The sequence below is a fragment of the Myxocyprinus asiaticus genome, chromosome 45 (genome assembly GCF_019703515.2).
Source record: "Myxocyprinus asiaticus isolate MX2 ecotype Aquarium Trade chromosome 45, UBuf_Myxa_2, whole genome shotgun sequence".
Lineage (NCBI taxonomy): Eukaryota > Metazoa > Chordata > Actinopteri > Cypriniformes > Catostomidae > Myxocyprinus > Myxocyprinus asiaticus.
In genome coordinates, this window is record NC_059388.1 from 32,663,317 (window position 1) to 32,680,824 (window position 17,508).

The 17,508-nt window shown below is 39.0% G+C and overlaps 1 protein-coding gene across 2 annotated transcripts in view; it reads left to right on the forward strand.

The window, feature by feature from the left end:
• The window catches only part of LOC127435168 (receptor-type tyrosine-protein phosphatase O-like), a 53,060-nt gene extending 36,759 nt beyond the window's left edge, over positions 1–16,301 (forward strand). For both annotated transcript variants that reach the window (XM_051688404.1, XM_051688405.1), the window contains 13 exons: positions 35–155; positions 2,071–2,139; positions 4,937–5,020; positions 8,064–8,099; positions 8,330–8,411; positions 8,489–8,579; positions 11,434–11,510; positions 11,681–11,815; positions 12,001–12,123; positions 12,262–12,416; positions 15,180–15,315; positions 15,410–15,518; positions 15,697–16,301. In XM_051688404.1, coding sequence (XP_051544364.1) covers positions 35–155; positions 2,071–2,139; positions 4,937–5,020; positions 8,064–8,099; positions 8,330–8,411; positions 8,489–8,579; positions 11,434–11,510; positions 11,681–11,815; positions 12,001–12,123; positions 12,262–12,416; positions 15,180–15,315; positions 15,410–15,514 — 1,214 coding nt within the window. In that variant the 3' untranslated portion in view covers positions 15,515–15,518; positions 15,697–16,301. The remainder of the gene's footprint in view (positions 1–34; positions 156–2,070; positions 2,140–4,936; positions 5,021–8,063; positions 8,100–8,329; positions 8,412–8,488; positions 8,580–11,433; positions 11,511–11,680; positions 11,816–12,000; positions 12,124–12,261; positions 12,417–15,179; positions 15,316–15,409; positions 15,519–15,696) is intronic.
• Positions 16,302–17,508: the final 1,207 nt, after the last annotated feature.

Sequence of the window (17,508 nt, forward strand, 5' to 3'; positions counted from 1 at the left end):
AAATGCTTTATTCTTCGTGTGTTTGTGTGTTGAGTGCGTGAGATGAATCCGAGCGTGGCGGCAATCTCGGCTCTGGCGGTTCTCAGTATTCTGCTCATCAGTCTGCTGGTGCTCTTCCTGCTCGTCTTACGAAAGAAACACAAGGAACTGAGTCGGTGAGAAACAGCACAAACTCCCTTTTCCTATCTGTTCATGTCAATAGCTTCTCTTTTGTTAAATATAATAATTAGGGCCATCAATCCAATTGGAGATCACTAATTATGATTTCAAGAAAAGTGGTATAAAATTGTAAAGTAAAATTGCATATAGTACAATACAATGACTAATAGGTGGCACTGTCACCAGATTTATATGGTGCGATCGGGGTGTGCTGACAATAACACAAAGTTTCATGTCAATACGCACAAGTGTTGGCGAGATAAAGCCTTAGATACTTTTAGGAGTCATGCCATCTGTTTCGTTGATGCGTTATTCGAGGACCGTTTAGTCTGTCGAAAGGCCTTTGATAACTTTTTGTCGTGAATGTCCTTTGATGATACATGACAAATTTCATGCGAAACGGACGTACAGCTTAGGAGTTAGAAAAAAGTATGTTTCCAATTAAATTCAAAAAGGCGGACAAGCCCGACCATGGCAAATTTGGCATCATCGTACTTGGCATGACCCAAGGAATCTAACGACACAAATCTCATGACAATAGGCCAAATTTTTCTAAATGTATGCCCCAAGGAATCTAAAGTGACCAGTCTCATGATTTTAGGCAAAACTATTAAATTTTTCTTGACCACTAGGTGGCGCTGTGCCAAAACTGTGCAGGTACCCTCAAGTCATGTTTGTGATGACATATACCAAGTTTCGTGCCAATGCACTACAGCGTTACGAAGATACAGCCTCACGTCCATTGTGGCGTGCTCGCCATCAAATTCGTTGATGCGGTATACGAAAACGGTTTGGTCAATCATCATGAATTCTATCATCAATCATCATGGTCTAGGATGAGTTTGAAAATGTAGGTTTTCACTTAACTTCATAATAGTGGACAGGAAGAATGCCTGATCTACTTGGCATGACCCAAGGATGCTAATGACACATGTCTCATGACTTTTGAAAATTTTCAAGTTCTAAGCATTTTATTATATCCTTTGACCACTAGGTGGCACTGTCCCTAAAGTTGTTGAGTACCTACAGGACATTGCCCCGATGACACATACCACATTCGTAATGATACGCCTATGCATTTCTAAAATACAGCAATTTAAGACAAAATTCAAAATGCCAACGTCCTCTGTATGCCCCAAGGAATCTAAAGTGACAGTGTCATGACTCTAGGCCAAACTATTCAGAAGTTATAAGCAAAAATGGCTATTTAAAATTTTTTTTGATCAGTAGGTAGCACTGTGCCAAAACTGTGCAGGTATCAGGTCCTGCTTGTAATGACTTATACCAAGTTTCGTGTCAATAGGCTAAGGCGTTACAAAGATACAGCTTCAATTCCATTTTGGCGTGCTCGCCGTCGAATTCCGTACGGTTTGGTCTATCATCGTGAATTCCATAAATTTTGTCATTAGTGTCTGTAGATGATCTGTCCCAAATTGCGAGTGAATCGGACGTATGGCCTGGAAGGAGTTTGAAAAATGGCATAAAATTAAAAATGGCGGAAAGTCTAGTGGGCGGAGCTTCGAAACAATGTGACACATTGGGATTGGGCATGACCCAAGGAATTTTGTTTCTTGGCCTTACCATTCAAAAGTTATAGGCTGAAACGTGTGTGCAAATTTGAACAGTTGGTGGCGCTAGAGAGTTTGAGTTAGAGACCCCAAATTTGGGTCAGTTACATTTGAGTGTGTCCTCTATCAGTGTGCCAAATTTCATAACTTTCCTATGTACGGTTCTATGGGCTGCAGTAGACTTCCAGAGCAGAATAATAAGAAGAAGAAGAACACTAACGAAGACAATAGGTGCCTACTGAAGTAAAATTGGTTGCTGTTTCATGTTAACTTTAATATAAAGACAATAACCTCATTTTAATGTCTGCATTAAGCATATCTCTGGTGTGTGTGTTTATTTCAGGGAGTGCGGTGCAGAAACCTTTGTGAATTTTGCCTCTTTCGAGCGGGACGGGAAACTGCCATATAACTGGTACGAACTCTCTATGTTTCTTGAAATCTCTCACGGCAGTCAATCAAATCAATTTACATCACAATGAGTTTAGAAAAGTTACCAGTGAAACACAAACAGAGAGACAGGATGTGAAGTATAACCAGTGTTGGGATCATCACATGGGACTCCAGCTTCAGACAAAACCATTTATTCGTTTGTTCACTTAGTGGAATATTTTCCCAACTTCTTATTGCTGGTCTGGTTTGAAAGTGCAAAACTCTCTAAATGTCCAGAAACACAGATTGAGGTGTGTGTTTCACACACATGATTAATATAAAAGTTTGAAGAGTTTCAGTAAAGGCAGATTTTTGGCTTTCATTAAATCGATTGAAACTCTTTCTGTCACTTCAGGTCAAGGTTCGTCCTTCAAACATAATACTCTCGCTCACACTGTGTTTACACTGGAGGTGGCTAACGTTCCATCTACGCTGTCTTCTAGCCTTCAGTGACAGTATAATCAGCAAATAACGTTGTTTACTACAGTAGTTTTAAGAAATTTACTGGTATAAAAAGTGACTTTGCATGGACTTGATGTCCTGTTCCCTCATGATCACGGCTATTTAGGACAACATTTTTTATTGCATAATAATCAGATTGTTTTTAAGAGAGCTTTTATCACTTCACGCCTGGTAAAGACACGGTGTAATGCTATAAGTGTGTATACATGCGTATATATAGTTAGAAACAAAAGTTATTTAAATTAGTTGAACGGAGACCATAAATATCACGAGCCAGCTTTGATGTAACAGTCACATTAAATATATATAATAAAATTCTTAACATTTGTAAAACATTTCGGGCTCTGTGTTTGTGAGCGTGCAAAGCGCAGAGCTACGCACTATGACCGTGTGCAACATCTTATCCAATTTTCGTGCCATCACAAAGCGCAAGTGGGCATGGGTGGGAGTGTTTGTGCAAACTGCGGGTGTATTGTCTGTTAATAAAGTGGCTGAAAGCGCAATTTTCTTTCTTCCTGATAAATATGTCATTGCGTTGAGACGTTTTAAAAGCACGTCTGTTTTCAGCGCAAAGTCCAAACTCAGCTCCTTTGCAGTTTGGAGATTCCACCAGCAGGTGGTGACAAAGTTCATGTCCAAACTCTTTTCAATTATTATTATATTTATATTTACAATTCTATTTATGATCTAATTTGTATTGGTATTTTTCCACCTGTTGTCGTCGTGTGATTTTTAAGTCACTGCAAAAGGAGCCGCGGAGGAAGTTAGAGAGAGTAAAATGTTTGGATTTGGTATGATTTTTTTGACCACTTATTTTGTTATTGTGATTATATATTTGTTTCGTTTGAAGTATAATTTAAATTTTAAAATGTTTTTGCGTTTCAATAAATTAATTCATCAAAATCAAAATCAACCGGTAGAAGTGAAGTGCGTTCCGATACAATAACTGTTAATACTAGAGGTAGACCAATATATCGGTTTTACCATTTAATCGGTGCCGATAGTTTTTTTCATCATTTAGTCATTTCAAAATAAGAGTCCCTAGTGTGTATTTGGCTTGTTTATACTTAAAAGTCCTGCGTTATGCACCAAATCGTAATTTTAATGTTAAAATTAACGTAAAAACATTCAAAGTTATTATTAAGATTTTGGTTGAACAGAAAACTGCATCTGGGATTTTATTCATTTTGGACTCTTTGTCTTTGCCCTCATAATAAAGAAAGAATAAGAATTTGTTTGTACATTCTATAAATCAATTTGAAAAACTATCGGCCCATTTATCGTTTATCTGCCTTTCCTACCACCTTAGTTATCGGTATCAGCCATGATTTGTGTGTCAGTAGATGAAAATGATTAATAATAATTACATTCTCTATAATCTAATGGAGCGTAAATCCAAATCCTGATGAGAATCACATTTGCCATGCATATAAAAGGAGCGTCACTGTCATAGAAATATGCCTGGCATTCAACAAGGATGCAGTTAATGCACAAAAGAACGTAAGTCCATATTTCTATTCGTCTAATTAATTGCATACAGTCCATTTACACTAGCAACTTCTTATGAATGTGCTGTCTTTGTTTATATCGCTGATGTTTGAGGGAATGGACTATATAATAGGATGCAGACGGTGCAATAACCGGAGAAGAACCTCAGAATTAAATTGCACTTGACCCGGCCCATTAGTGCTTTGCACATGCAATTTCACCAAACCCACTTGCGCCTAGACTTAGCGCATGCTTGCAGAAAATACCAAAACTTCTAGCCATGCCCACTGACTTTGCACATATGACTTATCACTTAGCGCTAGCGCTCTTAAAATAGAGCCCTTCATTTCAGATGAACAGAGAAAATACGTGGCCGAAGTGGTTAAGTAGCGGTGCAACGTTTAGAAATAAAAGAAAGTTGTCGTTCAGCTGAAGGCACGTCCAGTGTAAACACAGTGTCGGAGAATGTGGACATGAAAATTGTCTTGTTTTGTTTATGTTGTGCTTGTTTGCTTGTCTATTAATGTTCAGCTGGGCAACACATTATATTTACAGATGATTTCTGTGAAAGTGCATCACTATCATGAAGTTTTCCATTGGCTTTGATGAGACAATAGATAGATAGAGAACATGTGTCGTTGATTAAACATTCCCATAAACGACACTGACTGCATGAAGCATTAATTAACCTGTGTGAGGCACTAATTGAATATATTTCTCAGTCATCTGTGTGTCATTTTTACTAATGCAGCACCATGTTTTGTCCTCAACTCTCTGCCTTGGTCTTTTTTCTGTCTTTTGCTTTTGTGTTTTTGTTCGAACGGCTTCAGGCGCAGGAGTCTCTTTGCGTTCCTCACTCTTCTGCCATCCTGCCTTTGGACTGACTATCTCTTGGCCTTTTATATTAATCCGTGGTAAGTAGCAGTGCCGATGCTGAGCTGCAGTAGCTGTAGAACCTGTAGAGCGGACACCACTGAAACATCGTCGCTGTGTTTTCATTCATGATTTTGCATTTGAAATCACACTTTCATAACTCACTGTGCTCTCGAAAAGGTCTTATCTGTATTGAACACGCTGCTGATTACAGCATGACACTAACAGTTGCTGGTCTTTCTGCGTGACTACTAACATACAAACGTTTGTTCATTTAAACATCTGTAGCGTCAGGACTTAATTGAATCTCCTGCATGTTCTCTCTTGAATCTTATTTTACTTTCTGTGTATGAGTGGATGCTGATTCTCTCATCAGATTGAGGAAGCTCCGAATTATTGCCTGATTTTCAGTCGTTTTTATTTCTTAAAGGAAAGTTCCAGGTTCAGTGCAACCTATGACATACTGCTGATTACCACAAACTAATGTGTACTCGTCCCTCGGTTTGTAAACTTGTGCTTACAGTAATGCACTTACAGGTTAAATCTATGGGGTAAGATATTGCACTGTAATAAACTTTAAAATACACACTGTTTCAAAAGTATTGTGACCATGACTTGAGTATGCTCAGTGTTTCTTTCGACAACAATACAAATGAATGTATTTATCTTTTATTTTGCCTTGACCATGTAAAGCCGGTAAACACGGCAACTTTTGCATGAAGATACACACAAGGATACTTCATGAAAAAATCATGGAGTAAATTCCACCCATCCACGAAGAAAAGTAATCCCACCACTAAAATAGCAATTTACTGTAGACATTTTTACACGTTACACTGTAAAAAAAAATCTGTTACATTTACGGTAAAATACTGGCAGCTGTGGTTACCATAAATTTACCGTAAGGAATACAGTTACTATGTTTCAGGCTTTACGGGATGTTATTTTGTTGCCTGTATATTTTACGGTTCACTACCATTTATAGTATTAAATGATAGTAACTTGATATACTAACCTTCTGGGACCCTAAAAGTCTGCTTTAAAATGTGTTATTAATTACCGTAGTAACTACAAAAGGTCACATGATGACTTAAAGTTCATCAAGAGTGTAATAATTAATACACATATAAAGACACAAACAAAAAACACGATCAGGGTAATACGTGACATCAAAATAATGCAGTAAACATGAACTAAACTACATACAATCCCAATGGACATAACTGAGAACAACTATTCTTTTAAACAGTGTTGGGTGTAATCCAATGTAAAAGTAATTAATTACTGTAATCTAATTACTTTTAGCAAAACAGTAGTGTAATGAGTTACATTTTAAATGCTTTTAATCAGATTACATTTACTGACTTTCAATTAATTTAATTACTTTTTGTAATCAGATTACATTCACTGAAGTTCAATTAATTTAATTACTTTTTGTAATCAGATTACACTTTCAGTTAATTTAATTACTTTTTTAATCAGATTACATTCACTGAAGTTCAATTAATTTAGTTACTTTTTGTAATCAGATTACACTTACTGACTTTAAATTACTTTTTGTAATCAGATTACACTTACTGACTTTCAATTACTTTTTGTAATCAGATTACACTTACTGACTTTAAATTACTTTTTGTAATCAGATTACATTTACTGACTTTCAGTTAATTTAATTACTTTTCAGTACATTATAGGATTAAGCTTATTTCTGATATATTATGTATGTAGAATACATGAATTATGGCCCCGTAACGAGTCAGTGTGAAGGAGAAATGTGACTGTATGACTGTGTGTAACAATGAACAAGAAAGAAATATAGACATTTGTTGTGCCAAAAAGTGTTTTAGAAAGTAACTTAAAGTAATTAGTAATGTGATTACTTTTCAATTAAGTAATTAAGTAATCTGATTACAATTTTAGAGACATAATTAGTCATTCATAGTGGATTACTGTTTTTAAGTAATTTACCCAACTGATTATAAAATATAATGAAATGTGATGGGTCACACAGGTAATTCTGGGAACACCTGATTTTTTTACCATAATTTTAACAATAATTTACCGTGGGGGGCCTGGGTATCTCAGTGAGTACTGACGCGGACTACCACACCTGGAGTCACGAGTTCGAATCCAGGGCGTGCTGAGTGACTCCAGTCAGGTCTCCTAAGCAACCAAATTGGCCCGGTTGCTAGGGAGGGTAGAGTCACATTGGGTAACCTCCTCGTGGTCACTATAATGTGGTTCTCGCTCTCAGTGGGGCGTGTGGTGAGTTGTGCGTGGATGCCGTGGAGAATAGCGTGAAGCCTCCACACGCGCTACGTCTCCGTGGTAACGCGCTCAACAAGTCATGTGATAAGATGTGCGGATTGACGGTCTCAGACGCGGAGGCAACTGAGATTCGTCCTCCGCCACCCGGATTGAGGCGAGTCACTACGCCACCATGAGGACTTAGAGCGCATTGGGAATTGGGCATTCCAAATTGGGGAGAAAAAAAAAAACAATAGTTTACTGTAAAAAGTACATGTATTCTCTTGTTAAACATAATATACATTTTTACTGTTAATTATACAGTAAAATGTACTTTTAACACCTAAAAAATGAATTACTGTAAAATGTATTATCTTGTTAAATATATGATAATTTTTTACTGTATATGTTAAGGTAACTACCCGTTAATCAATTAACATTTTTTTACAGTAATATTTTTACTTTATTTTTTACAGTTAAAATGACGGATGTTTTTCACAGTGTGGGATTAATCAACAAAAATATGAGCTTCACATTTCTGCTTTAAAACCTCTAGTACACTTGCCCCATAGACTTCTATTATAAGTATATTACTGTAAAAGCGATTAATCCTTTTTATTTTTAAATGAGGGAACAGATCCATTGTCTGTGGTAATTAATAATGTCACAGATAGTGTACATGGAGCTTCACTTGTTTTAAACCCAGAACATTCCTTTAAAAACGAAATGCATGTTTTGTGTTTACAAAGACTTCTGGTAAAATAGACTCTCGTTACTGATGTTTGTTCTGTTTGGATTGAGATCTCCGTTCAGTCAGAATTCTGTTTTCATCTGTAGGAGCAAGACGGCACTTAAGAAGAGAAAACTAACCAGGTAAAATACGTATTAATATTAAAACATGCATCATTAATGTGAATTTGTGTGCTCTCATTCATTAGTTGATTTATTTTTCCATGCAAACTGTATTTGCCGGATGTAAAACATTTCTGTATCATTCTATATAGACTTTCTATAGTTTTATTATTCATAATAAAGATGTTTATTGACTGATGTCTGGGGTAATTTGATGATGAAATATAGTAATTAAATGTGTGTGTTTTCAGTCCAGTTCAGCTCAGTGATTTTGACGCTTACATCAAAGACATGAGCAAAGATTCGGCGTACAAGTTCTCCCTGCAGTTTGAGGTAGAACACTCTGTTTCTTTATCAGAAAATAATTCATGACAAGAAGAAATGAATAAACGTTTGTGTCTCTGTGTCAGGAGTTGAAGAGTGTTGGTCTTGATTTGTCTCATGAAGCCGCTGATCTGCCCGTCAACAGACCCAAGAACCGCTACACCAACATCCTGCCCTGTGAGTGGACAGCCAGCAATGCCCCGCCCACATAGTCATCACAGCACTGTGCTCATTGGCTACAGCTTCTGTCACTCAATCTCTTATCATCTGAGTCATTCCTGTTGTGCAGTCCCTTTTAAAATGATTGTGTTGTATTAATGTATCACTTCACTTTATCAGTCGTAACTTGGTTATTTACACAATGGCAAGAAAATGGACAGGATGGAAATTACATGCTAAAGTTATCCGTTGTTCAGTGAGGGATTGACAGTTAGCTTTCAGCAACTCAAAGATCATTTTGATGTTCTTTAACAATCTTTTTAAAAGTTGATATTATTACACTGATTTCTGTCATTTTATCAAACAGGAATTAATTTTCACACAAACCATCTAATAGCACAGAACATCACAGAATTCATCAAATCCATTTGCTAACACCAACTGATGTTTGTGCTGTTGTTTTTCCACCAAAAAAAAAAAGAAAGTTTTGTTTGCGAGCATTTAGCATGCAGTACCAACATTGGCCACCAGGTGAGGAAACTGTGCGCTTTCTGTTCAAACATCGTCCAGCAGTCTTGTTTTGTCCCTCGGTCTGTGAAATTCTCAAGGATATGCATTTTAACTGAGCCTACTACAGTGAGAGGCGTCTAAATGGGCAAAGACATCTATCTAGCGCATGTTTACATCAAATCAGACAAATTAAAAAAGCACATTATCAATAGTAGCATCAATATTCCCGGTGGTGAATGTCATCAAACAACCAGAAATAACTCCCGTTATCACACTTGACAACTAATGCCATATGAAACATATGTAATCTGAGGTATATTCATGTAATTGTGAGAATTCATGTATTAGTAGACTCGCAAACATTATATACAATTGAAGTCAGAAATGTACATACACTTTGTTAGTATTTGGTAGCATTGCCTTTAAATTGTTTAACTTGGGTCAGATGTTTTGGGTATCCTTCCACAAGCTTCTCACAATAAGTTGCTGGAATTTTGTCCCATTCCTCCAGACAGAACTGGTGTAACTGAGTCAGGTTTGTAGGCCTCCTTGCTCACACACGCTTTTTCAGTTCTGCCCAAAAATGTTCTATCAGATTGAGGTCAGGGCTTTGTGATGGCCACTCCAATACCTTGACTTTGTTGTCCTTAAGCCATTTTGCCACAACTTTGGAGGGATGCTTGGGGTCATTGTCCATTTGGAAGACCCATTTGTGACAGATCTTTAACTTCCTGGCTGATGTCTTGAGATGTTGCTTTAATATATCCACATAATTTTCCTTCCTCATGATGCCATCTATTTAGTGAAGTGCACCAGTCCCTCCTGCAGCAAAGCACCCCCACAACATGATGCTGCCACCCCCATGTTTCACGGTTGGGATGGTGTTCTTCGGCTTGCAAGCCTCACCCTTTTTCCTCCAAACATAACGATGGTCATTATGGCCAAACAGTTCAATTTCTGTTTCATTAGACCAGAGGACATTTCTCCAAAAGTAAGATCTTTGTCCCCATGTGCACTTGCAAACTGTAGTCTGGCTTTTTTATGGTGGTTTTGGAACAGTGGCTTCTTCCTTGCTGAACAGCCTTTCAGGTTAAGTCAATATAGGACTCGTCTTACTGTGGATATAGATACTTGTCTACCTGTTTCCTCCAGCATCTTCACAAGGTCCTTTCCTGTTGTTCTGGGATTGATTTGCACTTTTCACACCAAACTACGTTCATCTGTAGGAGACAGAATGCGTCTCCTTCCTGAGCGGTATGATGGCTGTGTGGTCCCATGGTGTTTATACTTGTGTACTATTGTTTGTACAGATGAACGTGGTACCTTCAGGCATTTGGAAATTGCTCACAAGGATGAACCAGACTTGTGGAGGTCCACAATTCTTTTGATTTTCCCATGATGTCAAGCAAAGAGGCACTGAGTTTGAAGGTAGTCCTTAAAATACATCCACAGGTACACCTCCAATTCAGTACACCTCCTATCAGAAGCTAACTGGCTAATTGTCTAAAGGCTTGACATCATTTTCTGATGACATTAAGCTGCTTAAAGGCACAGTTAACTTAGTGAATGTAAACTTCTGACCCACTGGAATTGTGATATAGTCAATTAAAAGTGAAACAATCTGTCTGTAAACAATTGTTGGAAAAATTACTCGTGTCATGCACAAAGTAGATGTCCTAAACGACTTGTCAAAACTACAGTTTGCTAATATTAAATCTGTGGAGTGGTTAAAAAATGAGGTTTAATGACTTCAACCCAAGTGTATGTAAACTTCTGATTTCAACTGTTGTTTCTTTCCTTGATTAAGATCTGGAAAACATTCTTGTTAGAGTATTATACAACTATAAATCAACAGATCAAGTATCACAGCTGTCATCTGTCACCTTGTAAGATTTCAGGCTCACTGATAGTGGCACCTGCTGGCCAAGGTTGGTAATGCATGCTAATTGGTAGCTAGCAAGCAAAAAAAAAAAAAAAAAAAAAAATTCTCATTGTGTTGCCTCTTGATCAATATCAATATTTGCTGATAAAGCCCAATGAATTTGCTTTATAATAATAAATTTTTTTAATATATCTAATAATATAATATAAATGTATAATATATATGTACACATGTCAGTCAGACGCTTTTGTAGATTCTCAGTCTGGTTGCATCAAATTTACGCATGATTAATTGCATCAAACTAAATCCATGTGTTAAATTAACAGCCTTATTTAAAATGAAATTCTATGTTCATTTAATTGTGTCATTGTGTTAAGAGACACTATTTTGATAGTGTTTATGAGTGCCGCATAACAGGAATGACGTTTATGTGTGTTTTTCTGTGTAGAGTTGTCTCATGAAATGTTTGTTTCGTCACAGATGATTTCAGTCGTGTGAAGCTCATTTCTTTACACAATGATGAAGGATCAGATTATATCAATGCAAACTACATTCCTGTGAGTAAATGCGTTCGATCCTCAATATCAACATCATTCAAGTTCAGTGTTTTTTAGGTGCTGCGATTAAAACTGTGGCAATTATAGATTTGAGAGAGATGTTCTTTTATCCCGTTGCACAATTGTGTTGATGTTTTTGTAACTATCAGTTGTGTTTGTGTTGTTTTCAGGGTTATAACTCCCCGCACGAGTTCATCGCCACACAAGGGCCGCTGCCCGAGACCCGCAACGATTTCTGGAAGATGGTTCTACAGCAGAAGTGTCACGTCATCGTTATGTTGACACAGTGTAATGAGCGCAGGAGGGTCAGTTACCATAGCAACCTGTTCACTGCCCGTTATCATTATCAGACTGCTGGAATTAATCATATCACACTGCGTAAATTGATGACATTATCTCATAGTTATTCATTACACAAAGACACAGATGACCTGAGCTTGTGTGTTCAGACCGACATGTGTCACGTGTACTCTGTGATGCGTGTGTGCAGGTAAAGTGTGATCATTACTGGCCGTTCACTGAGGAGCCGGTGGCGTACGGCGAGATCACAGTCGAGATGATGTCAGAAACGGACTCGCCGGAGTGGACCATCAGAAACTTCAGACTGGGATATGTGAGCAATTTCACACTTCTCATATTGTGAAGAGAATATGTAGTTACGAATGAATCTCCAGGTCAAATTTCACCCCAAAATGAGCACATTTGCATTGTGTGTCATAACTGTGTGTGTGTGTGTGTGCGCCCTCGGCAGGCTGATGAAACTCAAGATGTTTTACACTTTAATTACACATCATGGCCAGATCACGGTGTGCCAACAGTCAACGCCATCGAGAGCATTCTGCAGTTTGTACAGATCGTACGACAACAGGTGAACAGGACCAAAGGACCAATCATAGTGCACTGCAGGTGAGATCATACTTACTGGTGAACTTTGACCTTACATATATCTATCCATCTATCTGTCTGTCTACAGTAGCAAGAAAAAGTATGTGAACCCCTAGGCTAATGACATCAACAAAAGCTAATTAGTCAGGAGTTGGCAAACCTGCCATCCAATTAAGGAAACGAGATTGTAGGTGTGGGTTAGAGCAACCAAGAATTGTTGCTTTGCATAAAGCTGGAAAGGGTTACAAAGTTATCTTGTAGAGCTTAGATGTTCATCTGTCCACAGTTAGACAAACTGTCTATAAATGGAGAAGATTTATTACTATAGGTACTCTCACTAGAAGTGGCCGTCCAGCCAAGATGACTCAAAGGACACACCGCAGAATGCTCAATGAGGTCAAAAAGAGCCCTAGAGTGACAGATAAAGACTTGAAGGAATCATTGATACTGGTTAACATCTCTGTTCATGAGTCTACTATATGGGAAACATTAAACAGGTATGGTGTTCATGGCAGGACATCATGAAGGAAGCTGCTGCTTTCCAACAGAAACATTGCTGCACACCTGAAGCATTTAACCATTTAAATCCAGACAGACTCATGAAGGTGTCCCGTGTAAGTCCACTTAGATGACAGGCCCATCTCCCTCCTCTTCACCTCTGTGATTGACTGTGAACCAGTGGGCGGGGCCAAGGGTGCAATGACGGAAAAATAGGCGTTGCATATGCAGATGTATTTGGTCCTTGTGACGTCACAAGTTCCACTAATTCCAAACGAGCCGTTTTTGCAGCTTGGTTTAAATAAATGCTCTTTTTCTATTAAGGAGGAAGTTTTGAGTTCTGAAACTTACAGTATGTTTTCATAGTGCAATGATCACTTATATGTCAAAAGATCAAGGACAATTTGATTACTTATGTCATGAGCCTTTAAGGGGGGTTTTGTAAGGTTGCAAATGCGTTCCAGGGTTCAAATGAAAAGCAGGGAGTTTTACATCAGAAAATGAAATTCTCGTTAGGGCCCGAGCACCGAGGTGCGAGGACCCTATTGTATCTGCTCCGTTTATTATTATTCCTTATTCTTTTTTTCCCAAAGTAAATCGCATTTTCGAGGGCCTAAACATACTCGAAAACTCACGAAACTTTGGACACGCACCAGAAGTGGAATTTAAGTGGAAGAAAATTTACATCTGATATGGGTTTCAGAATGAGGTGTGGCAAAATGGCTCAATAGCGCCACCTACAAAATTTCAACATTGTGCGCCTCGCGCTATGTTTCACCTACATGTACGAAACTTGGTACACTTGTGTAACATGCCAAGACCTACAAATAAGTTTCTTGGATGCTGCCCTAAACACAACAGGAAGTGAGCCATTTTGATTTTTCTCTCCAATTTTTGCACAGTTTTTGACATTTCCAGGCCTCGTACTTTAACAAACTCCTCCTAGAGATTTCATTGGATCGACATCATATTCAGTCATTCTAATCTAAGGGCCTTGGCAATGCTAAATTGTGAAGCTTTTGAGTTTTCACTGCACGGCTGTGACGGTCTGACAAAGTTTGATGTTTCACCATGAAACAGGAAGTTGTTGTAACTCATACAAACAATGTCCAATCTGCCCCAAACTTCACATGTTTGATAATAGTCCCAGCCTGAACACATCTACGTGCCAATACTCAGTTATAGTCATAGCGCCACCTACTGGCAACAGCCAACTCCAGGTCTTGTACTTTACAACTCCTCTCAGAGATTTAATCAGATCAGCATCATATACGGTCAGTCTAATCCAATGGCCTTGGTGATGTCAAATTGCGAAGCTTTTGAGTTTTCGTTGTAGGGCGTGTCTGTGGCGGCCTGACAAATTGTGATGTGAAACGAATCATATTTTTGAGGCCTAAACATGCTCGAAAACTCATGAAAATTTGCACACACCTCAAATTGGGGAAAATGTACATCTGATACAGGTTTAAGAATTAAGTGTTGCAAAATGGCTCGATAGCGCCACCTACAAAATTTCAACGAAGCAGCCCTCGCGCCAAGTTTCACCTACACGTAAGAAAATTGGGAGGCATATGTAACATGTCAGTACGTACAAAAAAGTCTCTTAGAGCCATATCCTAAACCCAACAGGAAGTCAGCCATTTTTATTTTTCTCTTAAATTTTTGTTCAGTTTTTGCCATTTCCAGGCCTCGTACTTTAACAAACTCCTCCTAAAGTTTAAATCAGATCAACATCATATTTGGTCAGTCTAATCTAAAGGCTTTTGCGATGCTAAATTGCGAAGCTTTTGAGTTTTCTTTGAATGGCGTGTCCATGGCGGCCTGGCATAGTTCGATGTTTCGCCATGAAACATGAAGTTGTTATAACTCAAAATAAAATGTCCAATCTGCCCCAAATTTCACATGTTTGATAACAGTCTCGGCCTGAATACACCTACATGCCAATATTCAGTTATAGTCATAGTGCCACCTACTGGCAACAGGAAGTGACATGTTTTGATGTGTAGTTATAAAAGTCGTATTTGTTGTGAAGTAATAAGTGTCTTACCTCAGGAAAAATGAACTTTCCAGTCAGACGCAGCTGAAGTAGGCCTACTAAACTGCCTGAGAAAAACTTGTTGTCTTGTTTAAATATCTGCTGTGATATAAGATTCTGTCAGGCTGTATGTCAGTACCCAACGTGCACCAGGGTGTGAGGGCCCATTCATCACTGCTTGCAGCTTTAATTTTCATTTGAATTCTTGTACGTTTTTATTGCAAATATCTGCTGTCTCATTTCTGTCTCAGTGCTGGAGTGGGTCGAACCGGCACATTTATCGCTCTGGATCGTCTGATGCAGCACATTCAGGAACACGAGTATGTGGATATTCTGGGGATGGTGTCAGAGATGCGCTCGAACCGACTGTCCATGGTCCAAACAGAGGTGAACATCTCCATCACTGTCATTCCAACAGCAGAACTGCAAAGATCTGTGAAATAACGTCGCTAAATAAATCAATGAATGTGTGTGTGTTCAGGAGCAGTATGTGTTCATTCATCAGTGTGTTCTGCTCATGTGGAAGAAGAAGAAGCAGCAGTCTCACACCAGTGACATCATCTATGAGAACGTCAGCAAATCTTAATGAAGTGAGAACTGCACAACTACACAACTACACAATACACACACAACTCAACCAGAGCCAAACTGAACAGAAAATACTGCACGCAGCTCTAAATAATAAATACGTTTCCACATTTTCATGTGACCCTCAAATGTCTGGATGATGTGAGCTGACAGCTGTGTGTCTCCACTGGTTTCCTTCAGGTCCTGCTGTCTGATTCTCTGTTCAGAGAGACGTGTGACATCATCACCAAACAAACAAGCGGCTGCCGAGGAGAATCTTTGCTCATTTACTCCCCATAGAAGCTCTTCGTTAGTGGAAGTTTGACCGAACAAATCAAATGCCTTAAAAACCTGCATCGTTATGCGGCTGTGACGTGATTTCTGCCAGAACTGCAGTTTGAGAACTGAACCCTCTGGTGACCGCAGTTCTGGCAGCATTTAGTCTTTAGTTTGTTTGTTAATCTCAGGATCATGTCGTGTACGCCGCTCGCTACTGCCTCCCTGCTGGACACGGCATTGTATATCGTGAGTTTATATCGCACTCTTTCTGTTGTAGGTTTAGTTTTCAGCCCCTCAGAAGAGGACAAATGTTGTGCGAAGAGCTTTGCGACCTAAAATTGTCACGTTTATTTTCATTGTGGCAGTTTGGCTGCGAATGTTTGTTAAAGTGACCACACAAGCTAAATTCTTCTGACGACACGCCTTTAATATTATGTCACTGCTGCACGTGTTTATGTGAAGAGTGTTGCAGGTACTTTCATTCACAAGGAAAAACAAGGAACAACAATGAACGAGAGAAAGAAAGACGAGGATTTAAAAAATAAAGACTTGTGCAGCACTAATGTGTGTGTGTGTGTGTGTGTGTGTGTGTCTGCATGTGTGTGTGTCTGCATGTATGTGTGTGTGTGTGTCTGCATGTGTGTGTGTGTCTGTATGTGTGTGTGTGTGTGTGTGTCTGCATGTATGTGTGTGTGTGTCTGCATGTGTGTGTGTGTGTGTGTGTGTGTGTGTGTGTGTCTGCATGTGTGTGTGTGTGTGTCTGCATGTGTGTGTGTGTGTGTGAGTGTGTGTCTGCATGTGTGTGTATGTGTGTGTGTCTGCATGTGTGTGTGTGTGTGTGTGTGTGTGTCTGCATGTGTGTGTGTGTGTGTGTCTGCATGTGTGTGTGTGTGTGAGTGTGTGTCTGCATGTGTGTGTGTGTGTGTGTGTGTGTGTGTGTGTGAGTGTGTGTCTGCATGTATGTGTGTGTGTGTGTGTCTGTATGTGTGTGTGTGTCTGCATGTATGTGTGTGTGTGTCTGCATGTGTGAGCGTGTGTGTGTCTGCATGTATATGTGTGTGTGTATGTGTGTGTGTGTCTGCAAGTGTGTATGTGTGTCTGCATGTGTGAGTGTGTGTGTGTGTCTGCAAGTGTGTGTGTGTCTGTGTGTGTGTGTCTGCATGTGTGAGTGTGTGTATGTGTGTGTGTGTCTGCAAGTGTGTGTGTGTGTGTGTGTGTGTGTCTGCAAGTGTGTGTGTGTGTGTGTGTGTGTCTGCATGTGTGAGTGTGTGTGTGTGTGTGTGTGTGTGTGTTAAACCAGGTACAGCAGATTATTGACGAGGTTTTATCTGAAATATGTCAGACGGTTTATTTTGCACTGATCATATCTGTTACTGTAAAATGATGTAATCCGGTAGCTGCGCTTCTGTGATTGTAGATAGTGTGTTTATAGTGTCTCTGCACACAGAACTGCAAACGGCTGCAAACTTGGCTTCAACGGGAGTTTCTTCCTGTACATATCAACTGTGTGCCGTTGAGTTTCATTGACCACAAACACATGTGTTCATATTCTTCATCCTGATGAGATCCAGCTGATTTACAGTGGAATAACTCCTGATATTAGTAAATGTACTGTAAACTAATTAATGTTGCATTTGCACAATTCCTGTGAAATCTGCAGAGGACTGAAGAACTGAGCAGCTCGTATCATATCTGGAGTTTCTGATGAAATACAAAAGTTCTGCTGCTCCACAG